This window comes from Panulirus ornatus, chromosome 17 (genome assembly GCF_036320965.1).
Source record: "Panulirus ornatus isolate Po-2019 chromosome 17, ASM3632096v1, whole genome shotgun sequence".
NCBI classification, from domain to species: domain Eukaryota; kingdom Metazoa; phylum Arthropoda; class Malacostraca; order Decapoda; family Palinuridae; genus Panulirus; species Panulirus ornatus.
Genome location: NC_092240.1, coordinates 16,201,486 through 16,228,027, shown reverse-complemented (window position 1 = coordinate 16,228,027; position 26,542 = coordinate 16,201,486). Strand labels below are relative to the sequence as shown.

The window sequence follows — 26,542 nt, the reverse complement described above, 5'->3', positions numbered from 1 at the left end:
ACAACTTCTTAACTGACATCCTGCACAACATAAAAGCTAACAACATAAAGCAAGGAGATTAAATTGGCCTAGAAAGAAGTCATACTTAGGTTACTTAAAGTACACACCATACTAGTTGTAAACTTACAAACTTGATACTTCACATTTTAAGTCATTTAGTCATAAAACTGCTGCTTCACAAATCCCTTGGACCTTACATCAGCCTCATGTAATGGCATAAACAAGGCTTTTCCAAGGTTTCATTTCATAACAGCAGAAAAAGACAAAACCCTTCTCTTCAACTGCTTGTGTCAGGGAAGTCTTCCAATTTAATGATTAAGAATCCAGACATGACAATTCTGATTATGACTAAGCAAAGCAACCTATGGAACGGAAGCTAACATCTGGTAGTAAGCTAGGTATAACATACCAGTTTTATCTTTATTGAAACAAATATGATTATCATAAAACTCCTTATAAAGCAATAGTTTATTAAAAAAAAATAGAAAATAAATTACAAAGCACTAAACAGCTAACATGTACAGGTAATCATTATATTTTGCTAGGTCACCTGTTACCATGACTGAAGTTCATTACTTGTACAGAAGTGTAAAAGATTTTCTGAAGACTTATATTGGCATAGAAATTTCTTTGCAATCATTCAAATTCCTAATCTTAAAAGATTTTTTTTCCTACAAAAACATTATTAATGTCTATCATAACACCTGAGATTTGTAACCAATACTATGGCAAAGTAAGCACTGCCTAAAAAAATCTATAAAGTGACATGCCAAACTGAAGATATTAAACAATTTTGTAAAGCTTTGACCATAAAGATATTCACGAAGAAAAAGTGAGAAGGAGAGAGAAAAAAGTTTCCTCCAATCCTATTTGGAGTATTTACACAAGAATATGTGATAAAAAAAACAGTGAAGAACTCATATAACTAAGCTCAGTACTGAACCAGTAATGGTAACATATATTTCACTGATATCTTACATGCATTGCATGCCAAAAAAAAACATTTATTATGAGCACCAAATGATTATAGTGTATTTCTTTGTGTTTTCAAAAGCACAAGCTTCATCTGAAAAATATCAAAAGCATTCTAAATCCATGGCAGAAAAAAAAAAATCTTGGCAGTAGTTTCTGTAAGCCTTGAGTCCTTTGTAGAAAAGTTAAGAAATTTCCTAAAAGACAAAAAATAAAACAATTCTGCTGCTCTACCTTTGTACATTTACAGTAGATGACTTAGAATTCCTTTTTTCTGCATATCACATACTTCTTCATGTTGACAGCAATACTAGCAGTTATTTGGTTAGCAGTCTTGTTCTGGCCATAGTAATCCACAAATTCTCCATCAGCATTAATTAAGTAGATAATGATGGTATGGTCCACCTGAAGTATCAAAGAATGGTAGACATTATAATCAGGTGATAGCAAAATTTTGATACTATTGGGAAGAGAAAAATCGCATGATTTTTCTTTTCTGACGCTCTACGTTTGTTCTGTCTATCTGTCAGTCTATATTCACATAACTCGGCTCCTGTTTGAATGAAGTAGGTCAATGCTTATGACCCTCTCAGATCTCTTGTATGTTTTCTCAAAGTAAGAACATATTCTAGACAATGCTACAAGTTTATGAATGACTTTTTGTTTCCTCAAGGTAAGAACACATTCTAGACAATGCTACAAGTTTATGAATGACTTTTTGTTTCCTCAAGGTAAGAACACATTCTAGACAATGCTACAAGTTTATGAATGACTTTTTGTTTCCTCAAGGTAAGAACACATTCTAGACAATGCTACAAGTTTATGAATGACTTTTTGTTTCCTCAAGGTAAGAACACATTCTAGACAATGCTACAAGTTTATGAATGACTTTTTGTTTCCTCAAGGTAAGAACACATTCTAGACAATGCTACAAGTTTATGAATGACTTTTTGTTTCCTCAAGGTAAGAACACATTCTAGACAATGCTACAAGTTCATGAATGAATTTGGAAAAAGAGACTTGTGTGAAGAAATACCAGGAGAGATTAAGCATAGCAAGAACAAGAAAAGTGTGTAGCACGTGGAGGTGGGGAAGTGGCAGGTGAGAAAGGGATGTGGGTGAGTACTGAGATGACAAAGTAACTAGTGAAAGAGAAAAGAGAGGTGTACTGGCATTACTTATGTGGATGGAGAACAAGTGATGGGGAGAAGGTGCAGGGGCAGAAAGAGGGCAAATGAGAGATGGAATGAGTGAGTAAGAGGAAGCTTAAGGGAAAATAAGAAGTTTTGGAAGGTCAAGTGGTGGTGGTGGTGGTGGGGGGGGGGGGGGGGGGTGAGTCAGTTCTCTGCTGATGTTACAGCAATGGTGGCAGATTCAAGCAAAACTGCAGAAGTTGGTATCTGAGTTTGGAACAGTGACTGAAAGAGGAAACTTGAGTAAATGAGAACAAAATCAAGGTTAGCAGGTTTAGCAGCGCCGAAAGACACATTACTCAGGGTGTTACTCTGAACTCAGAAAACTTGGAGAAGTGAAGTGTTATAGATACCTGGGAGTGAACATGGCAGCAAATGGAACCATGGAAGTGGAGATGATTCATAAGGTGGGTGAAGAGGCGAAGGTTCTGGGAGACTGAGAAATGTGTGGAAATAAAGGTCACTATTTGTTAGGGCAAAAATGGGTATGTCTGCATGCATAGTAGACCCAACAATGTTGTACGGATGCAAGGTATGGGCTACAGATTACAGTAAATGGAAAATGGCGAATGTGATGGAAATTCAATGAATGAGGGCTATATGTGTTGTGAAGAGGGTTGCCGAAGTAATGACAAGGTTAGTGAGAGGTGCTGTAATAAGATGATTATGGCTAAGAGATCTGAAGAGGGTGTAATGAAATAGTATGGACATATAGAAAGAATGAGAAAGGAGAGGTTAACAAAAAGGATGTATGTGTTAGAAGTGAAAGGGACAAGGAGAAAGATGAGACAAACGGATATGAATGGATGGAAGGAAAAAGATTTTCTGTGACTAGGGCCAGAACATGCAGGAGGGTGAAAGAAGAGCATGGGATAGAATGAATTAGAGTGATGTCATATACAAAGGCCAATGTGCTATTAGTGGACTGAATCATGGTATATAAAGCAGCCAAAAGAACCACAGAAAGTTCTGTGGGAGCTGGTTATGGATAATGTATTGTGGTTTTGGTGCATTATACATGACAACTAGTGAATGGATGCAAGTGACTGAGGCCCTTTCTTTGTTTGTTTCTGGTGCTACTTTGCTAACACAGGAAACAGTGTATTTGTATGAGAAAAATTAAGAATTACAAGAAAATTTGAATAGAAAAATTCTATTCATTCAAAAGGATAGTAAACTTCATGATACACCTTACAATCCAATATAACAGGCTGCCACAATAATTTTCTCTAATGGGAAGAAAATATATCACAAGGTAAGGAAAGTGTTCTTCTGATGTCTACATCTGTTCTGACATGACCAATACAGTATGTAGCAACAAAGAAGACAATGTCCACTAGGCACTACACAACTGCTTAAAAGTGATGAAGGACCCTCTTATGTAACCGTAATCCTAACCCTTAAGCTGTTTGTTAGTAAAATGAAAGAGAAAAGGTGATTGGGACAGAAAGTTTAAGAAAAGGTACAACATACAAATAGGTGTACATAGGTTGGGGTTTACGGGTGCTAGGTACAACATACAAATAGGTGTACATAGGTTGGGGTTTACGGGTGCTAACAGAATATGTGTTAAACAACAGACATGCAAAGAATTATTGACTGTGATCACTTTGCAAGGCATGGTATATGGAATGTTTGATCTTTTCTTGGTGGAGATGAGAGTGAAAGCTGGTGGTGGGAATAGGAAAATGACATACATCTTAAAGACATGGTAAAAGTAAACAATCTTGGAAAAGTGGCTTGTGTTCATAAACACCATGAAAGATGACACATGGTGATATCAAGTGAAACTAAGGAGTACAAGATGAGTGCATGGCATTTATAAAAGCAGTATTCAAGACGTCTGAAGAAACAGGAGTTGAAGAGAGATTCAAAGACTCGGGAAATAGTAGATGTCAAAGCGACAGGACAATAGTTAAAAGGGGTTACATTAGTCAGCTTTCTTGGGGATGGGGTGCACCAAAGCACATCACCAAGATGAAGGAAAAGTCCTGAATTTTACAGAAACAGAGCAGACGAGCAAGCACAGGTACAAGTTCAGAGATGCACTCTTTCAGCACACAGGGATGGATGCCATCAGGATCATAAGCCTTGCTTGTGTCCAGAGAGAGAAAAGCCTTTCCAGACAGTTCGAAGAGAGATTACAGGGAGGGGCACAGAATTAGTAAGAGGAGCATCAGGGGATGAAGGAAAGTCAGAATCATCCAAGACAGAGTTAGAGGAGAAAAGAGAACCAAAAAACAAGTGCTTTGTCTATGGGAGAGACAGATATAGTAATGTCAGAACATTAAAGTAAGGGGAAGGTGGAGTGACAGAAGTTGTTAGCAATGCTTTTAGTAAAAGACCAGAAAGATCTATCAGTGGATGAAAAGGAGAGGTTATTTCTCTAGCCTTATCAAAGTAGCATCAGGAACAAGTGACTAATGGCCTCATTTGCACACATCCAATCTCTAAGTATCATACACAATGTTTTAAATCCAGAGCCCATCATCCACAGCCAAGCCAAAGAATATTCCATGGTTTACGACATCAGCTTCAGTATATTACATGGAACATATTCGCAAAACATGGTATTTTATCAAGTACAAACAACTTGTTGATTTACAAATCAATATTCAAACTCTTCACTGTAGTCAGAAATATCATAAAGTAAAGAAATAACAAGAAAAATAATGCAGTAACCTACATACAGTATCCTAGCTTCCATCCCACTATCATCATTGCCTCCATTCCCAATTCCACTGGTTGGGTGGCTCAGGTACATACAACTTCTACAATCACTCATCCACATCCTCAACCCAAACCCTAAGTGTTAAAATGAAACATGAGTTTCTGCACTCAAAAAAAAAAAAAAAAAAAAAAAAAAAAAAAAAAAAACTTCATCTTGCACTCCAACATCTCTACCCAAACCAACTCTATGTACATAATATGCATTTACTGTATCCAATCCCATTATGTCTAGTATTTCCATAAAAAATATCCTAAGCCCTAATCAACTATTTTCACTGGATCTATTTATCTCTTCCATGATCATCTCTACTCTATGTACCATGGCTGTACCAACGTACACTTCTTCATTAAACTACCCTCTGCTCTACATTTTCCATGACCATAGCTAATCAAAATGACTCCTTTCTGATGTTTTTGTTGCACTATATATTCTTTTCACATTCTCATTCTTTATTATCTACTCCATCAATTCTAGCTGCACTATGCTAATTTCTTGTTTCTGATACTTTTATCTTTTACCTCGACTGACCTACATGAACTTAAAATTCACATTCATTCATCAGACTTGGAGCTCATACTCCACTATGGAAGACTGTGCACACTCCATGCTTAAAGCTTTCTCTTTACCTAAGATTTCAGGGCACCTTCAATTTTTCTTCCTTTTATGACTGCTCTCAGCTTCCAACTATCATTCTTGAATAAGTTTACTCCCTACTAATAAAAATCATCCACAACTACTGTTTTTTCACTGTGCAGATATTACATGATCTCCCATCACCCTCCCATCACCAAAGACAACACTCTTTCTTTTATTCTTGATTACATTTAGCATTCTCCTCAGCCGTACATGATCAAAGAGACAAACTATACTACTCTTTTTACCTCTCCTGATCTCCATGAACTTAAACTTATACATTCATCAGACTTGAAACTTATGCTCCTCTGTGGAAGACTGTGCACACTCCATGCTTAAAGTTTTCCCCTTTACCAGAGATTTCAGGGCACCTTCAATTTTTCTCCCTTTTATGACTCTGCTCTCAGCTTCTCACTATCATCCTTACATAAGTTTACTCCTTGCTAACTAAAATCATCTACTACTAAGAATTTTTTCACCATGTAGATATTACATGCTGATCTCCCTGCTGATTACATGCTGATTTTCACCATGTAGATATTACATGCTGATTTCCCATTACCTTCAAAGATAACATTCTTTCTTTTATTCTTGATCACATTCAGCATTCTTCTCTACCATACATCATCAAAGTGACAAACTATCCAGCTCTTCTTATTTACCTAACAGCACAGTACAGTAACTGGCATCTTCCATGATTACATATTAAGTTTTACATCCTACCTTCCTCTAACCTCACATAATGACCTATCCATAAAACATTGAATAACTATTATGATATCACACAATCTCAGTGCACTCCCATTTTTATTTCCCACCCTTCACTAGTACCAGTCTTTAGTCTCACATGTAAACTACATTCATTACAAAATCTCTTAACATAATTCAACCAATAAATGCTGTAAAAGCTTTCTTCTTTGTCTCTACAATCTTCATTACTTTAAGTTTAAAAATCTAGTGTATATACTCTCTTCCCTTCCAAAACCCAACTTGTTCACCACATAGGGACTACTAATCCTCCTAACAGAAATCAATAATTGTCCTAACATACACCTTAAAATTTGCTTTACTTTATCTTCTTTTATATATCAGAATAATTACAGCTTCTCTCTCTTTATCGGGCACTTCCCATTTTGTTTCCATCTACTTTGCAGACCTCCTTCACAACAGTTTCACCTAGGATCTTCACTCAAATTTTCTTGAATCAAAACACTCACCTATTGCATCAACCACAGCGGCCATCTTCTCGAGTTCATCAGGACAGACATCTGGACAATGCGTGAATCCAAAGTAAAGTAAAATCCATTGACCTAAGAAATCTTCACTCTTTCTGGGTTGCCCATCATGGTCAATCAAGTCAAATTTTCCACCAATACTAGCTTTCCCTAGTATTCTTTTCCTTTCTCTAGCCTGGGCTGTAAAAACAAAGATATGTTATACATCTTACATTAGAGAAAAAATTATCTTATATGTATGTATTCTTCTCTAGCACAAACCAAATCTCAAAGAATTTTTCATGGTACTATCAAGGTGATAAACCAAATTTGCCTAACAGGTGCCCATTGTAGAAGCAACTGAAAATCCTTAGAGCAGCTATGTACAGCCATACCTAGTAAATGAGCACACTTTATATCACATGACCACTAATAAGTAATCTATCATTAAAGCATCATCAACAAGCAGCCATAGGACCCCTTCTATGAGGCTCTTGCAGCTCCAAAAAGAAGCAAGAAAACGATGGACTCCTTTTAAGTGAAAAGTTCCTCAACGTGATTGTGTTCCTTTCCATCCACTAGTGATGATACAGCCTCTCCAAGTACGACCTCACACTGTGTTATACACAGAATCCCAAACCAACTCATTAAAACATGCTGAGCTTATTACTTCAACATGCAAATAAATTCTATTTCTAAATGTGACCAGTTTCCTCCAGCTATAAGGGCAGGAGAGTTTATTGAATAATTTTTTTTTTTTTTTTTTATACTTTGTCGCTGTCTCCCGCGTTTGCGAGGTAGCGCAAGGAAACAGACGAAAGAAATGGCCCAACCCCCCCCCCCCATACACATGTACATACACACGTCCACACACGCAAATATACATACCTACACAGCCTTCCATGGTTTACCCCAGACGCTTCACATGCCTTGCTTCAATCCACTGACAGCACGTCAACCCCTGTATACCACATGACTCCAATTCACTCTATTTCTTGCCCTCCTTTCACCCTCCTGCATGTTCAGGCCCCGATCACACAAAATCCTTTTCACTCCATCTTTCCACCTCCAATTTGGTCTCCCTCTTCTCCTCGTTCCCTCCACCTCCGACACATATATCCTCTTGGTCAATCTCTCCTCACTCATTCTCTCCATGTGCCCAAACCATTTCAAAACACCCTCTTCTGCTCTCTCAACCACGCTCTTTTTATTTCCACACATCTCTCTTACCCTTACGTTACTTACTCGATCAAACCACCTCACACCACACATTGTCCTCAAACATCTCATTTCCAGCACATCCATCCTCCTGCTAACAAAATACACTAAGGAAAATGGGGATCTTTCTCCTTTTATAAGAGCTGCAAGGTCAATGCTAAAGGATCCCAATTATGCAAAACTAATTCCTGGAAATTGTGCATGTGGCTTCTATCACAACTAATATGCATGTAATCACCTATAACAAAATATGCAAGGCTGAACGGAACTTAAGAGGAATGATCAATGATTTCAGGAGAATGGAAAAGTCACACACTTTTAAGATGGATAAATCACATATGTTTCATGTCTACAAGACTTACATGACCGTTGGCTGAGGAAAATTTGACTGGAATGGAGTGCTGGGTGTGAGACCAACCTTGTCAAACAGTAAAGATGGCTACACAAATGAAGGTTTAGAAAATTTGATGAAAGCTGATTGGAATGGCAAGATGGCTGATGGCAAACTTTTGAGGTAATTATTTTCAAAATTCAAGAGTGACATTTAAAGTTACACCACACCTAGTATATACATTTTGGAATGACAAAATAGCAGAAAGTAGCAGCACCCCATAAATACATGAAAATAACTTCACTTAGTCCATGACTGATATTTGTGCCTCCATATTTTCAAAGGTTATGTATATCTTCTCTTAATAATTTACATACTCTTCTACTTGCTCTACATTACAACTCAAGTTCCCAGGGTTCCATGTGCCTACCTGTTCCAAAGTGAACCAGACTGATACACGTTGAAGATATGCTGCTATGGATGTAGAACACAATTTTTCAACTTTTCACACTTTTTTGTCTTTTGTTATTTTAACAAACATGTTTGTAAGTAAAGTCCCTATCAGATGGTAATCAATAAGAATTATAATAATGATGCTATTTCCTTAATGATGCACCAAAGTCCTGTACCATGTATGTAATATGTATACTGTAATTTTCTTGTATCAATGAATGTGTAAATATTTTCCCCAATCATATGGGAGGGGGTGGATTACCAGCACCACTATTTCTATCTCCAATATCATCACCAATTAACCTCCAATATCTCTGAAGATGTGGGTTATGGAAAATGAAAAAACTTCTCTCTCTGAGGCTGTGCCCTGTGAACATAAGAAATCCACATGAATATCAGGAAGGTTTCCATCCTACCCTCGTACAGCTTGAGAAGAACACTATTTAGCGAACCTTTTTCAGATGATTCACTGACCACCAAAGCCTCTGCTGAACACTATTAGCCTCTGCCCCCTGGTTGATGTCAATTTCCCACCAACTCAAAGAAAGAAGAGCCCTCACATTTTTACAGATTGCAGAGCCAAATGAAGGCAGCCACCAATAGGCATAGAGAAAAGGTTTTCCAAAAATCAGGGGAAGGCTGAGCAGGATAACAAAAACAGGAAAAGCTGTGTGTAGGGTATTGTCTCAGAGTAGAAAGGCTTTCATTCTTCACAACTCACATTTCTTTACTCAGGTGTGTCCTGAATGCATGTGAGCATACTAATATGAAAGAGGATGGCTGGAGAGCTTCAATTATTTACTAATATGAAAGAGGATGGCTGGAGAGCTTCAATTATTATCATTATTATTTTGCTTTGTCGCTGTCTCCCGCGCCTGCGAGGTAGCGCAAGGAAACAGACAAAAGAAATGGCCCAACCCACCCCCACACACATGCACACACACACACACGTCCACACACGCAAACATACACACCCACACATCCCAACGTACACACACATATACACACACAGACACACACATATACACACATGCACACAATTCACACTGTCTGCCCCTACTCACCCCCATCGCCACCCCGCCACACACGGAAATGTACATGTACATGAAAATAAATACCTTCATTGGCAATTGAAGGCATACCAAAAAACCACCTCTCCAAGTGAGGGAAACTCCAAAGCTACAGAGGAGACCCACCACCTCTAAACTAATCAACCATTTACTATGCTAGAAAAAGGGGACCAAAGCCTCTATTCTTGGAGTCCTCCAACAAGGAACAACTCTAGCATAAAGCCTAGGTTGAGCCAGCAAGACTAGTTTTCTACCCTAATGAAGAAAAATAATTTCTACAGCTACTAGGACTAATTGGATCTGATATTATCCTTATAGTGGCTGAGGGTGGGCCATTCCCCTGCCATGGCTTAAAGGTTACCAAAGGGTGAGGAAGACTAGCGTTTCATCACTGGAAATACGGGTACGAAGGTCCAAACTCTGACCATCTTCAATATCCAATAAAATGTCTTGTCTTTGCAGAAAGGAGAAAAACAATTATCATAGATTGGCTTTCAACCTGCCTGAATGCCCTCAATTCAAAATCCTTCCATTTAAAGGAAAGCTGTACTACTTCATGAGGAGATCTCTCTTTTCATGCAGATAACACATATACATTTCATAAGCCTTTTTCTGAACACTGAGTGTTTTGTTTCATTTGAACTGTGCACTTAAAGGGTTAACTTGGGAAGTAAATGTCTCTAGTAAGGGTTTATTACCTGCTAGAACAAAATATTTCTTCAGATTAATCAACAGTTTAATTAGCTTGCCTCAATAAGGTCAAACTATTAAACACAACTGGCATGAAATTCAACAACATAATAATACCTATTCTTGATTAACTACTATCCATATTTATCACCGAGATGCTCCAATAACATTATATTCTCTGCTATTACCAATAGCATCAAAATTTGATTTTAATGTCGTTTGTTACTCGTGCAATCTCAATTAACCATTTTATGTCTCTTAAATATTAGCAAAGATCCAACCTTGAAGCATTCTAGGTGATGCCCATTTTTTTCTTCTACTTTTCTTATTGATTATGCAACTTTTTTTCAATCCAGGTACATAGCATATTTCTGTCCTTATATGCAATATATGGCTAGGTTCAACTGTGAGTGATCGGTTTGTTGGAAGTCCCTCTACCTTCCTCTGATGGTAGATGTGTGCATGCGTTCATTCCTTCTATTTGTTTTCATTATAACCATATCACACAATTCCTACTTTTATCTAAACAACCTCAAACACTCAGTTAGTGTCACTTACCCTATAAGTTCTAAAACATTCTTTCAGTTGCTCAAACATTGTAAGTAAACACCATCTTTAGACTTCCCCAGTCAGGATATGTCATGCAAGCATTATCAATTATCACCCCAGTGTCAGTCTGTCTGCTTAATTTCCTTTGGTGAACAGTAAGAAGCAGCATCAATTCAAATGCGTTACCAGTTGCAATGGAGTGGTAAAAAACTGACAACACAAGAGTTCATTAGGACTCAGGATATATCATATGAAGATGCTAAATGAATGGCTGGGGACTGAACACAATGAAAGCATTTTCTGAGTAGAAGTGATAAGAATGCAGATATTGTTCTAATCTGAAAAATCCTTTGATTTACCTTTATGAATCACCTCAGTGTATCAGAAAAAATGAAGAAGCACTTTTATAAGAGAAGACATTCACATTTCAACATAAAAGTCATGGGTCGAAGATATGTCTGATAGATGTTGCAAAAGGGTTTATCTATTAGATTCACTCCATTAAATTGGGACAACAGTATAAACAATCACAATACAGCACAACCTAACTTGCAGCACATTAAGCAAATTATCTATATTACCAATATTCTCTTTGCATATCCACCTCTTTCATTAGTAATCTATTTCTTTGCAGCTTCAACATGTTATTCAAATTACATATTATCAACTGAGAATGGAATAGTGATAACATATGGATGGACAATCTGACTGAAATTGGTGAGTTAGAGATTAAAAATTTTAAAACAAGCCTTAAACTGATTAAGTTGGTTCCCTACTTCATTGTCTGCATAAAAGGTGTCCTTCAAATTAGCCAGTTTTGGATTGGGGATATCTATCATCTTCCTCCACAGAAAGGGAGATATGAGCATATCAGTGTGGAAGACTCTGTCCACATTAATTAAAGAAGTGTAAGAATGAAGTGAGTGGTTGTAGGAATTTGATGAGCCCCAGGCAAAGGCAAATAGAACATACCTCTAAAACTATAGTTTGACATATATTCTCAATCATGAAACATAGTAAACAAATTAAAGAAAATGCATACAAACCTAATTCTTTCTCTGACTTGACATACAACATAAAGCCCAAGAGACCAGCCCCTACCACTCCTATGGCTAAGAGTGACTTCCAAGACACTGGTCCCTTTTCCTTGGGTGGCTTTGACATCTTTGGTGGTAATGCAGACATGGATCTTTTACCAATGACATATCTTGAAGGATTTTGATACTTCTGGAAATAGAAGAAAAAAAATCATACATATTTGCCATTTCCCACATGAAAGAGATAAAGTCAAGAGCAGAGGACTGAGCCATAAACAGTGACTACATTTTCATTAACATTCAAAACATATCAATCACAAAAGTTTTATTGGTATTAAAGAAAAATATGCAACTTACTTGGAGGTTCATCACACAAGCCAAACCTGAGAAGCAGGACTAAAGCTAACTTTAGGACCATGAATACTTCTTTATCTATCTAGCACACTATTATGTACTGGAATACTTCACACAAATCCAAAAACGTACAGTTGGTTTTGCAGGCGAAAAATTTTCTCTCTAAGGCAGTTACCCATTAGTACTTACCTAAAAGTACTTTATCTATGATGAGAATTTCCAAAGATGATAAGGCTAGTGCATCATGCTTGCCATATGTTTCACTTATTGAATAATGATATTGCTCTTGGCCTTCATGCACCTCCTGTAATTGTCAATCTGAGACTGATCAGGGATCAACATCAGCTGTCTATCAAGTTTTCTTTTAAATGTTTCTAAGTTGTTTCTTATTTCTCTGAACATCACAATGAACAGTCTTTCCAAGTTCTTTGACAGACTCACATATAACCATGTCTTGATACCTTTTAGAAAAATTCACAGGTATTACTCCCAACCCAATGATTCTGTATCTTCCAATCAGATAAGCTTTTAAGTTCATACATTCTTCTTGATGCCCTCTATATGCTGCCATGCATAAGTATCATGTACCTTTCCATCCTTCTCTCTATGATGCACAGATTAAGCCTTTTCAACCTCTCCTGACAGTTCATGTGTTCCATTCTATCAATTTACCTGTGAAACATTCAAGGCTGTATACTTCCATTTGTTTGACTGTAGACCAAATAATGCAGCAAAAATCAACTTTGCTTCTCAAGTATATGATGAACATTTTCATCATATATATTCTCAAGTATATGATGAACATTTTCATCATATATTTTCTATCACCTGTTGTGAGTCTTCATGATTATACCACTCACTATTTTGCCAGAAACGGAGAAGCCTTTATCAAGGGTGCAAGGCATACGTAAAAAAGTGTGTGTGTGTGTGTGTGTGTGTTTTAATGGTTCCAAGTGAAGGAAGGTTTGCAGCAGGGGTGTGTGATGTTATCATGGTTGTTCAGTTTGTTTATGAATGGGGTGGTGAGTGAGGTAAATGTAGTCTTGTTGAGAGGGGTGATAATGCTGTGTGTAGAGGATGAGAGGGCCTAGGAAGTGAGCCAGTTGTTGTTTGCTGATGATTCAACATTGGTGGCAGATTTGAGTGAGAAACTGCTGAAGCTAGTGACTGAGTCTGAAAGAGTGTATGAAAGGAGAAAGTTGAGAGTAAATGTGAATAAAAGCATGGTTATTAAGTTTAGCAGGGCTGATGAACAAGATAGTTGGGGTGCAAGATTGAATGGAGAAAGCTTGGAGGAAGTGATGTGTTCAAGATACCTAGGAGTGGAAATGGCAGCAAATGGAACCATGGAAGCAGAAGCGAGTCATAGGGTGCGTGAAGAGGTGAAGGTTCTGGGAGCACTGTGGAAAGAGAGAACGTCATCTGGGAGGGCAAAAATGAGCATGGTATAGTATTTCCAACATCATTATATGGATGTGAGGCATGGGCTATAGCTAAGGTTATGTGGTGGAAAGTGGCTGTGTTGGAAATAAAAGGTTTGACAACAACATGTAATGCAAGGTGGTTTGATCATGTAATGAAAGGGTAATAGTGAGGTAGGTAACAAAAAGAGTGTAGTTGTGAGTAGTAATGGTTCTGCTGAAATGGTTTGGACATATGGAAAAAATGAGTGAGGAAAGGTTGACAAAGAAGATACATGTTCCAGAAGTGGAGGGAACAAGAAGAATAGGGAGACCAAATTGGAGGTGAAAGGATGGAAAGAAAAAGATTTTGAGCGATTAGGGCCTGAATATGCAAGAGGGTGAATGGCATGCACGGGATAGAGTGACCTATAATGATGTGGTATATTGAGGTCGACCAGCTGTCAATGGACTAAATCAGGGCATGCAAAATGTCCATGATGAACCATGGAAAGGTCTGTAGGGAATGGATATGCATAGCTGTGATTTCAGGCTTTTAGGCATTACAAATGAAAGCTAGAGAACTGATGCGAGAGGATGAAGCCTTTCCTTGTCTGTTCCTGGGACCACTTCATCAATGCAAGAATTGGTGATCCTTCCCTCGTTTTAAATTTTCCAGAAGAAGGAACAGAGAAGGGGGCCAAGTGAGGATTTTCCCTCTAAGACTCAGTCCTCTCTTCTTAACGCTACCTCGCTAATGTGGGAAATGGCCATCCTGCCACACATGAAATGGGACCCCCTTTCCCCCACGTGCATGCGAGGTAGCGCTAGGAAAAGACAACAAAGGCCACATTCATTCACACTCAGTCTCTAGCTGTCATGTGTAATGCACCAAAACCACAGCTCCCTTTCCACGTCCAGGCCCCACAAACTTTCCACAGTTTACCCCAGATGCTTCACATGCCCTGGTTCAATCCACTGACAGCATGTTGACCCTGGTATACCACATCATTCCAGTTCACCTTATTCCTTGCATGGCTTTCACCCTCCTGCATGTTCAAGCCCTGATCACTCAAAATCTTTTTCACTCAATCTTTCCACCTCCAATTTAGTCTCCCACTTCTAGTTCCCTCCACTTCTGACACATATATCCTCTTTCTCAATCTTTCCTCACTCATTCTCTCCATGTAACCAAACCATTTCAATACACCCTATTCTGCTCTCTCAAAGACACTCGTTTTATTTCCACACATCTCTCTTACCCTTTCATTACTTACTCGATCAAACCACCTCACGCCACATATTGTCCTTAAACATCTCATTTCCACCCTCCTCTGCACAACCATATCTATAGCCCATGCCTTACAACCATATAACATTGTTGGAACCACTATTCCTTCAAACATACCCATTTTTGCTCTCTGAGATAACGTTCTCGCGTTCCACACATTTTTCATTGCTCCCAGAACCTTCACCCCCTACCCCACCCTATGAACTCACTATCACTTCCATGGTTCCATCTGATGCTACATCCACTCCCAGATATCTAAAACATTTACCTTCCTCCAGTTTTTCTCCATTCAAAATTACCTCCCAATTTCCTTGTCCATCAACCCTACTGAACCTAATAACCTTCCTCTTATTCACATTTACTCTCAGCTTTCTTCTTTCACACACTTTACCAAACTCAGTCACAAACATCAGCAATTTCTCACCTGAATCAGCCACAAGCACAGTATCATCAGCGAACAACAACTGACACTTCCCAAGCCCTCTCATCCACAACAGACTGCATACTTGCCCCTCTCTCCAAAAATCTTCCATTCACCTCCGCAACCACCCCATCCATAAGCAAATTAAACAACCATGGAGACATCATGCACCCCTGCCGCACACCGACATTCACTGGGAACCAATCACTTTCCTCTCTTCCTACTCATACACATGATGTACATCCTCGATAAAAACTTTTCACTGTTTCTTGCAACTTACCTCCTGCACCATATACTCTTGATACTCTCCACAAAGCATCTCTATCAACTCTATCATATGCCTTCTCCAGATCCATAAATGCTACATACAAATCCATTAGTTTTTCTGAGTATTTCTCTCATACATCCTTCAAAGCAAAAACACCTGATCCACACATCATCTACCACTTCTGAAACCACACTGCTCTTTCCCAATCTGATGCTTTGTACATGCCTTGACCCTCTCAATCAATACCCTTCCACATAATTTCCCAGGAATACTCAACAAACTTGTACCTCCGTAATTTGAACACTCACCTTTATTTTTATTCCCTTTGCCTTTGTGCAATGGCACTATGCATGCATCCACCAATCCTCAGGCAGTTCACCATGAACCATAAATACATTGAATATCCTCACCAACTAGTCAACAACACAGTCACCCCCTTTTTTAATAAATTCCACAGCAATACCATCCAAACCTGCTGCCTTGCCAGCTTTCATCTTCCACAAAGCTTTCACTACCTCTTCTCTGTTTACCAAATCATTCTCCCTGACCCTCTTAGTTCACATACCACCTTGACCAAAACACCCTATATCGGCCAGTCTATCATCAAACACATTCAACAAACCTTCAAAATTCTCACTCCATCTCCCTCTCACTTCCCCACTACTTGTTATCACCTCCCCATTTCCCCTTTCACTGATATTCCCATTTGTTCTCTTGTCTTACACACTTTATTTACCGCCTTCCAAAACATCTTTTTATCTTCCTTAAAATTTAATGATACTCTCTCTCACTCAGTGAAAGAGAAGAGAGAGGCGTTTGGACAATTTTTGCAGGGAAGTAGTGCAAAAGACTAGGAGATGTATAAAAGAAAGAGGCAGGAGGTCAAGAGAAAGGTGCAAGAGGTGAAAAAGAGGCCAAATGAGAGTCGGGGTGAGAGAGTATCATTAAACTTTAGGGAGAACAAAAAGATGTTTTGGAAGGAGGTAAATAAAGTTCGTAAGACAAGAGAACAAATAGGAACATCGATGAAGGGAGCTAATGGGGAGGTAATACGTAGTCATGAAGCAAGAAGGAGATAAGAGTCAGTATTTTGAAGGTTTGTTGAATGTGTTTGATGATAGGGTGGCAGATATAGGGTGTTTTGGTCGAGGTGGTGTGGGAACTGAGAGGGTCAGGGAGAATGGTTTGGTAAACAGAGAAGGTGGTGAAAGCTTTGCGGAAGATGAAAGCTGGCAAGGTGGCGGGTTTGGATGGTATTGCAGTGGAATTTATCAAAAAAGAGGGTGATTGTGTTGTTGACTGGTTGATATGGATATTCAATGCATGTATGGTTCATGGTGAAGTGCCTGAGGATTGGCGGAATTCATGCATAGTGCCATTGTACAAAGGCAAAGGGATAAAGGTGAGTGTTCAAATTACAGAGATATAAGTTTGCTGAGTATTCCTGGGAAATTATATGGGAGGGTATTGATTGAGAGGGTGAAGACATGTACAGAGCATTGAACTGAGGAAGAGCATAGCGGTTTCAGAAGTGGTAGAGGATGTGTGGATCAGGTGTTTGCTTTGAAGAATGTATGTGAGAAATTCTTAGAAAAAGAGATTTGTATGTAGCATTCATGGATCTGGAGAAGGTATACGATAGAGTGATAGAGATGCTCTGACAAAGGTATTAAGAGTATGCTAGAAGTAGTGAAAAGTTTTTATCGAGGATGTAAGGCACACATACAAGTAAGAAGAGAGGAAAGTGATTGGTTCCCAGTGAATGTCGGTTTGCGGCAGGGGTGCGTGACGTCTCCATGATTGTTTAACTTGTTAATGAATGGGGTTGTTGGGGAGGTAAATGGAGGAGTTTTGGAGTGGGGAAAGTATGCAGTCTGTTCTGGATGAGAGGGCTCAGTCACCAGCTTCTGCAGTTTCTCACCCGAATCAGCCACCAGCACTGTAACATCAGTGAACAACAACGGACTCACTTCCCAAGCCCTTTCATCCACAACAGATTGCATACTTGCCCCTCTCTCCAAACTCTTGCATTCACCTCCCTAACAACTCCCAACCATAAACAAATTAAACAACCATGGAGACATCACGCACCCCAGCCACAAACCGATATTCATGGGAACCAATCACTTTCCTCTCTTCCTACTCGTATACATGCCTTACATCCTTGATAAAATCTTTTCACTGCTTCTAGCAACTTGCCTTCTACACCATGTACTCTTAATACCTTCCACAGAGCATCCCTATCAACTCTATCTAAGCCTTCTCCAGATCAATGAATGCTACATTCAAATCCATTTGTTTTTCTAAGTGTTTCTCACATACATTCTTCAAAGGAAACACCTGATCCACAAATCCTCTACCACTTCTGAAACCACACAGCTCTTCCTAAATCTGATGCTCTGTACATGCTCTCACCCTCTCAATCAATACCCTCCCATATAATTTCCCAGGAATACTCAAAACTTATACCTCTGTAATTTGAGCACTCACCTTTATCCCCTTTGCCTTTGTACAATGGCACTATGCATGCATTCCGCCAATCCTCAGGCACTTCACCATGGGCCATACATACACTGAATATCCTCACCAACCAGTCAACAACAGTCACTCCTTTTTAATAAATTCCACTGCAATACCATCCAAACCTGCTGCCTTGCTGGTTTTCATCTTCCGCAAAGCTTTCCCTACCTATTCTCTGTTTACCAAACCATTCTCCCTGACCCTCTCACTTCACACACCACCTCGACCAAAACACCTTATATCTGCCACTCTATCATCAAACACATTCAACAAACCTTCAAAATACTCACTCCATCTCCTTCTCACATCACAACTACTTGTTATTACCTCCCCATTAGTCCTCTTCACTGATGTTTCCATTTGTTCTCGTCTAATGAACTTTACCTCCTTCCAAAACATCTTTTTATTTTCCCAAAAATTTAATGATACTCTCTCCACAACTCTTATTTGCAATCTTTTTCACCTCTTGCACCTCTCTCTTGACCTCCTGCCTCATTCATTTGATAAGTATCCTTAGTATACCAGGGTAAGACTACCATAACAAACCACATTAAATCTAACCTTTAGAAAATTCTAATTAAAGGGAATCAAAAAAAGGGAATTTGGAATATCAGACTTTCTTTTCAAATGACAATGTACCCTGTCTAGAATGTAATAAGGCTGGTGGTGTACAACTTGGATTACTTTATTCTATGATGAATAGGTTTAGAGTGGGGATTGCTGTAAAAGTCTGGAAAAATATAGAGTTCATGAAAAACAGAGCATGTAATATACTTCTGAAAATCAAAATAACCAAATGAAAACCTCATATCATCATCTAGAGTCAGAGATTTACCTTAATTCAAACCTTACCATTTCACCCTGAAGCCAAAATTTCCCATAATTTTCAGTTATAGTCAAAGTACTTTAGTAACTGTCATCAATTGTGTTCCACCACATGATGAAATATGAGCACTGAAACACATTCATGCAACTGAACTCCTGTGCATTTGATTGCACAAGACTATGTATGAGGCCATGATAATCACATTTCTTTTCAACAACAACGAAAATAGATGGAAGTCAGGTGCGATCAGAAGTATGTTTTCATATATCATACCAGTTTCTAGAAATGATCCCTTTTACATTTCTGTCTCACCCACAAGTGGACTCCTGTCATTCTGTCCACAAACATAATCTCTCCTTGTCCCACACATAACTTTGAACTAGAACATTCAGCTCACACAACTCATTCTTCGCAACTCTCGATTTTTCTGCAGTGAGCACTATGTGCTAGTCCTGCCTTTTGGCAGGATGGCAGGAACAACAGATAGAAGTTGTAGGTAGCAGCATTAAGTTGAACAAGAGGTAAACACTTTAGGTAAAGGTGGTAATTAGGCAAGAGCCTCTGGAAACACTGCTAGAGTTGCCCTCTGCAGTGGCCTGTTAGGCACTTAAAGCTAAGAAGTGGCACTGAAGATCACCAGTTATGAAGAATTTAAAGAAAAAATGTTAAAAGAGCATCTCACCAACTAAAATTGTACAGGCAACTTTTCTGAACCTCGTGTTTTCCTCAACTTCAAAGTCGTAATAATATTAGTGTTACTCTTAGCACCTCCAGGTGGATATCTACACGAGGTGAGGAATCGTTCTACCAGAATATATAAGCATTGACTTCCATGCCTCAATTTCAAGGTCATGCACAAGGTGTGGGTGGTGGATGAGATGGTAGTGTGCAATCATTTCTCTATACTTGGTTATTCTTCAGCCATGTCAATGATAAAAATATTCGCAAGTTTTCTACAACAGAAACAAAGCAGCTGTTGACTAGATTGACAGGGAATCTTTCAGCACTGAAAGTTGGTAAGTTGAAGAAGGAAAAAGTTTTCTAAGAAAAGTGGAGGCAGTGCTGCCAGCTCCTGCCTGACCATAACAATGTATCTGACCAGTGCTGCTGGTAGTTCTACAAACCTTTTTACTTTTGTTATGAAAAAAAAAAAATCAAAGAAACTTGCTGATTACAGCAAGAAGAGATTTAACAAACTAAATATCTGTAATCAATATGCTTGGTGTAGGTAAAATAAGCAATAAAACATGAACAGTGGCCACTCACTTGACACAAAGGCCCCTGTCTTGCATTCTACTGGGCACAGTGAAAGTAGTAGACAAAACAGGCTTTGGAAATTATTTTCATTTGTTTATGAATATCCTAGATTTTCAAGGTTCAATTAATATTCTAAATAACCTGAGTAACAAATGATGAAGGCTGCTGGAAAGCATTACTTAATGGAACATTAGGGGTTAAAAGAACCTCACTCACATTATAATATCAGTGACTTTATCATGCGATGACAGTGCACTATATTTCATGTAAAATGAGATCAGAGGAGCAATGGTCAGAGAAATATTCTATTCCTATAACTTTATACATGCTGATAATGAGGAGGGCTATGAAGTTCAGGAAATATGTGGGGTTAATTATTGAGAAAGCAAGAGTAACATTTGTATCAATACAAAGAACCTCTGAAAATCTGACTCAGCTTCCTCTGCCAGTTGAAATTTATCATTTTTTAAGTTATATGAAAAATATTTCACTTATGGTCTCATATTTGCATTTTTGTTGCTGCGTATATTTACATCCAGAATTAGTGCAGTATGTGCATGTGTGGTTACTTAATCCTACTTTAAACAACCATTCCTAGTTACATTCTTTTACCATGTGGCAGGATGGAACACATATATATAGCCGATATATTTTGGCTACTGCACTGAAATCTAGGCTAAATATTGGCTTCCAGACCAAACCAAGTAAGGTTTTCATAGGTACTGTTGATTCCTATAAGTGTTCCACCTACTTCTATGTTAATCATCCCTAAATATTCTCTGTTCTTCATAGCCCTCTCAATTATGAACTTATTATACTTTGTCGCTGTTTCCCGTGTAAGCGCAAGGAAACAGATGAAAGAATGGCCCAACCCACCCACATACACATGTATATACATAAACACCCACACACGCACATATATATACCCATACATTTCAACATATACATACACAGAAATAAACATATATATACACATGTACATATACATGCTGCCTTCATCCATTCCTGCCACCACCCCACCTCACATGAAATGGCACACCCCTTCCCCCGCGTGCATGCGAGGTAGCTCTAGGAAAAGACAACAAAGGCCACATTCGTTTACACTCAGTCTCTAGCTGTCATGTGTAACACACTGAAACCACAACTCCCTTTCCACATCCAGGCCCCACAAAACTTTCCATGGTTTACCCCAGACACTTCACATGCCCTGGTTCACTCCAGTGACAGCACGTCGACCCCGGTATACCACATCATTCCAATTCACTCTATTCCTTGCACGCCTTACACCATCCTGTATGCTCTGGCCCCAATCACTCAAAATCTTTTTCACTCCATCCTTTCACCTCCAATTTGGTTTCCCACTTCTCTTCGTTCCCTCCACCTCTGATACATATATCCTCTTTGTCAATCTTTCCTCACTCATTCTCTTCGTGTGATCAAACCATGTGACGAGCTTATTACTATAAAAGATATCAATTCTAGTTATGCTCTCCCAGTCTCATTTTACTATAAATACACCATGATCAAACCATGTGACGAGCTTATTACTATAAAAGATATCAATTCTAGTTATGCTCTCCCAGTCTCATTTTACTATAAATACACCATACTATCATTACAAAATAAAATCAATGATATTCCAAGCAGAAGGTTACTCACAGAAACTCAGGCATCATAACGGAAAAGGCTGGTCAGCCTCAGTCTCCAGTTCTTGCATCTCCTTTTCTTAATCTGCATTTCGTTCAAGTGTCTCTATTGCACAAGAACTAATGACACAATCAGACAGACCATTTCACCTGTATTTGACTGTTTTCTGATGTTCAGCCTACTGTGGTTCTCAGATATCTTCTTTTTGTGTCTTTATGTAACACTCTACTCATTAACTGAAATATACCCTCATATTCATTCATGTCAAGTATTCCACACAGAAACCTTAGTCTTGCGCATATACTAATATGATTTCCTATACAACAGTAAAGGCAAATTCAACTTCAGAAGCCTTGGTAGCCTAGCGCTGCACATTACACACTGCTTAAAAATCCTTAACAAAATATGAACTCCACAATGGAGTTACATACTTGAAATGCGGTCTTACAAGTGGACTGTATAATAGTTCATCCTGCTAAGTAGTAAATAAAATGTACTAATATTGATGAAAACACCAGTAATGATTAATCTTTGAATTAATTATCATTAATCCTTGAAACCTAATATTTTTCCTTAAAGACATTACTATGGATATGATCAGGTTCTAAACCTTTATTTGCATATGCAACAAATAAATGTTATCATCTGTATACATCAGGACCCCTTTCATGGAACTCCTACAAATTCAAGGCTCCACTCCTGGCAAGAACAGAGAAAAGATGGACTCAAGGTGACGAGTGGATTATGAAATTTAGGCTTTTGGGCTATTCAGCACTCTTAATTCAGTTTAGAATATTCTAATCTTAGAAATTCATTTTAACTCAAACAAATGACCAATATCAGTTTTGACAACAAGATGGGAAGATTGAAAAGTATAGGAGAAAAATAGCATACATGTGTTCATCTGAGAGCTCAAGCTTAACCTTTGCAGCATGGTTGCACCCACCAGGTTAAGGAAAATCCCCACTGCCATAGTTCGAGCCATCACTGCTCCACACAATCCTTAAGTTGAGAAGGTCTTCGATTAAACTACTTTTTCCATTCTGACAATACTATTTACCACTGGACTCTTGCTTATGGTGCTACCACTTGGAAGCAGAGTCCATTTACACCAACAGAGAGACAGACGAATACAGAAACAGATGATATATTTCATTAGAAATTCATATCACATGTACTGTACGTATAACAATTCCGGAAATAACACAAAAAACACAAGCCTTGTTTCCAATGTGATCCTTTTAAAACAGAGCATAAAAATTTTTATACTTGACATAAAATGCAAAACAAAATGGGTAACAAAATCGATGACTATGCTATCATCGAAGACAATGACGGGTAACAAGTATACGAAGTAGGTTATGATGCTGACTAGTCGACAAAATAACCTTAAACTCACAAAGGATAACAAGTTGGCATTAGTGGTTCAAATGGTATCTTGCCGATTAGATGGCACTGGTGGGTCAAACTTCATTTTATAGTCTTAATATCAGTGCCAAATGCTAATTTGTTACCAAATGCATACAATAATGCTTTCTGTAATCACTTAATCACACTAGATGCAGTATGATTTGCTGTAGAACTGGAGACTTGCATTCAGAGTAATGCCATTCCATTCCCCAGCGCGGCTTCGAGCAACACATCGTGCCTTAGGTTAGATTAAGCTTTTTTAAGTTAGGTATGTTAGCTTCAGCTAATTAGCCTCAATTATGTTTGGCTGGTTGTGCTAAACTGGTTAGGTTAAGTTATGTTATGAAGTAGTTTGTTAGATTCAGTAGGCTGGATTAGGTTGAACAGGTTCAGCTGGCTAAATTAAATATGTAAAGTATAGCTATGTTGGATTAGGCAAGACAGCTCAATGCGGCGCCCTGGGAATGGAATGCTGATACAGGAAATAAATATCACCAACACTTTAAACAAAGCACCTAACAACCATTTAGCTTTAAAACAAGTGATGGCAGTATTCATGAATATACAGGCAAGAACCATACTTTCTAACCATTTGGTGTAAACTAATCAATATAAGGGATGAACCACTGGTACTGGTTAATCGACAAAATAGCGTTCATCCACAAACGGTATTACTTAGCATCGATGGTTTAATGACTATTATTGCACATTAGTCGGCATAACAATCACTGCTTTATCAAACGTTGTCTTAATGACCAAACTAAGACCTTACTTCTAAAATATCATAATTGTTTTGGCCGAATATTATGTCCTGGTCCTAGTGGGACATACAAAATTAAGTCAAATCAATTAATAATCAAAATAAGTACATCATTTAAGTTCCTTCATACCTGTAATAATTGTACAACTCCAGTTCTCCGCACTATTGCACAGCTCTTGATCACCTGATTCAAACGTGGCACCATCAAAGTCATTCTGAAGGCCTGCATGATATAACCAAGTAAAATGTTACACTACTTCTAACGAGACGAGGAATTTACATCATCAGCTGGATGTAAATATTTAATGAGTACTGCTTTCGTCTCAGCTGGTTCTGATATATAGTAAACATGGCAACATATATGTGTGACTATAAAAACAACCGACAGATGGCAGTAAGAATCGCTTTACTAGATATTTCCTATAATACGTGACTAACGTTCACGGAATTCTTATACAAGAAGCTTGGTACCTTACACTTCATTTTAATTGTCATTCCAGTGATCATACATGGCCGGTAATAAAATTCATTGTTAGAATGATGAAACTATAAAAAAATCATTATTTACTAGACTTTTGCATGACGTTTCAGAGCAAGCTACGATATACTATAACTAAGGAGTATCTCATCTTTTTTGTAATGATTTTACAGACACAAGCACATAACTATAAATAACAATTATAACAATGTTATAACTAAATTAGTCAACAGAGAAGAGCAACTCACGGGTGAGGTGCTAATTGCTGATGCAGGTAAGAAGACTCCACCGGTGCGTCTGCAGGGAAGGTGAGGCGAGTCCTCGCTGAGTCGTGATGCTGCTGCTGCAGGAGGCAGGTAGCATAACCGAGGTCATGTGGTTGTGTTGAAGGAGGCTGGGGGCGTTGCTGAGATCCTACTCTGGCTGTGCTACCAGAGAAAGGAGGAGTTACAGAGATCCCCGGGGTTGTGCGGTAAAAGGGAGGAGGCGTTGCCGAGGCCCCGCGGTAATGTTTAGATAAAAAGGTGTGGCTGCAGGAGAAAGGAAGCGTTGCAGATATCCCGTGGGTGAACTGCTGTAAGATGGATGTGGAGTGGTTTGAGAAGGTACCTCAGCAACTGACTTCTTGAGACAGCGGGGCACGTCTTGTAAGGCTGCGAGGGGACTGCACCTGAGCCATTCCCGCTAATGAAGATTATAAATGGATGCAAGATGGGTACTGTGGGGCTATCATTCACCTGAGGCTGAAGCTTCCCCACCCTTACCGTATAGTAAGTAGTCCAAAGATGTTATGTTACAGCAGACGCTCCTTCTTGGTGCAAAGGTTGGCGTTGCTGACAATGAATCACACAAAGGCTCGCCCAGACTGGAGCTCTTGGCTTGGCCATCGGCTACCATCCTCCGTCAGGGTTAAAAATGCGTATATGATTAGGAAGTATTCAGCTGCCTGTGTCGTTCAACAACAGTATAGAAACAAAGACAGGGCACCTTCCCTATCTATAGCGTTCTCGGACCATCGACATGCCTAAAAAGGGTTTTTACACAAACAAACCCATCTTACTGTCCCAGACATTACACTTAGGACCTTTTTACTCCACATAAGCTGTGTCTGAGCCTTAGGCACAAGCTTATGCAACCCAATGGGTAAATGTGATTTCAATTACGCGGCGTCAGTGTTTTTATACCGAGATTAGACTACATGTTCCGCGAAACCTCGCTCTCTTGAGCCATGTGAATATGGGGTGTGTAAGGTCATACAACTGTCTTGAACATCAGAGAATTGATGACATTCGTCGATTACTGGTTATAACCTGAGAATGACGTTCTTATCTGTCTCCTGCTATGAGTAGGCCTAAATTCCAACAATCAACCACCCAGTTACTCCAACGTCATACTTCGCGGCTCATGTGACCAGCATTCACTATCAACAGCAAAAAAGACGCAGCCTCACAATGCTGGAAGCGTCTCTACACTTGTTCTTATATCAACTCATTACCGTTATTGCAGTGTTTGGCAAAAAAATCCAACTTTGGTAGTATTTCAATGGGACGGAAGAGAAAGGATATTCATGAATTATATAACACATTATAATAAGTTCCTACAGTATTTCTTCACTATTTTTCGGTTACACATACAATGGGGGTAAAGATATGATATATAGTTCAGTATATATTTGGGAAAACTGCGTAACGACCAAGTCCAAGCGATCATTCATTGTAGGCTGAAGCTACAGTACTTATGCCAAACTTTAGCTCTACTCTTTAAACACTATAGATTTTCAAAGAATTTATTTAAATATACAATGTAAATAGAAAGAAGG

The 26,542-nt window shown here is 38.7% G+C and overlaps 1 protein-coding gene across 4 annotated transcripts in view; it reads right to left on the bottom strand.

The window, feature by feature from the left end:
• Positions 1-25,590, bottom strand: part of LOC139754583 (protein SCO1 homolog, mitochondrial-like) — an 89,189-nt gene extending 63,599 nt beyond the window's left edge. For 3 of the 4 annotated variants that reach the window (XM_071671982.1, XM_071671981.1, XM_071671980.1), the window contains exons 1-3: positions 24,376-24,570; positions 12,101-12,281; positions 6,747-6,944 (exon numbers count right to left, since the gene is read on the bottom strand). In XM_071671982.1, coding sequence (XP_071528083.1) covers positions 6,747-6,944; positions 12,101-12,281; positions 24,376-24,474 — 478 coding nt within the window. In that variant the 5' untranslated portion in view covers positions 24,475-24,570. Of the gene's footprint in view, positions 1-6,746; positions 6,945-12,100; positions 12,282-24,375; positions 24,571-24,971 lie in introns of those variants that run through there. The other variant, XM_071671983.1, reaches the window with a different exon arrangement.
• Between the last annotated feature and the right edge of the window lie 952 nt (positions 25,591-26,542).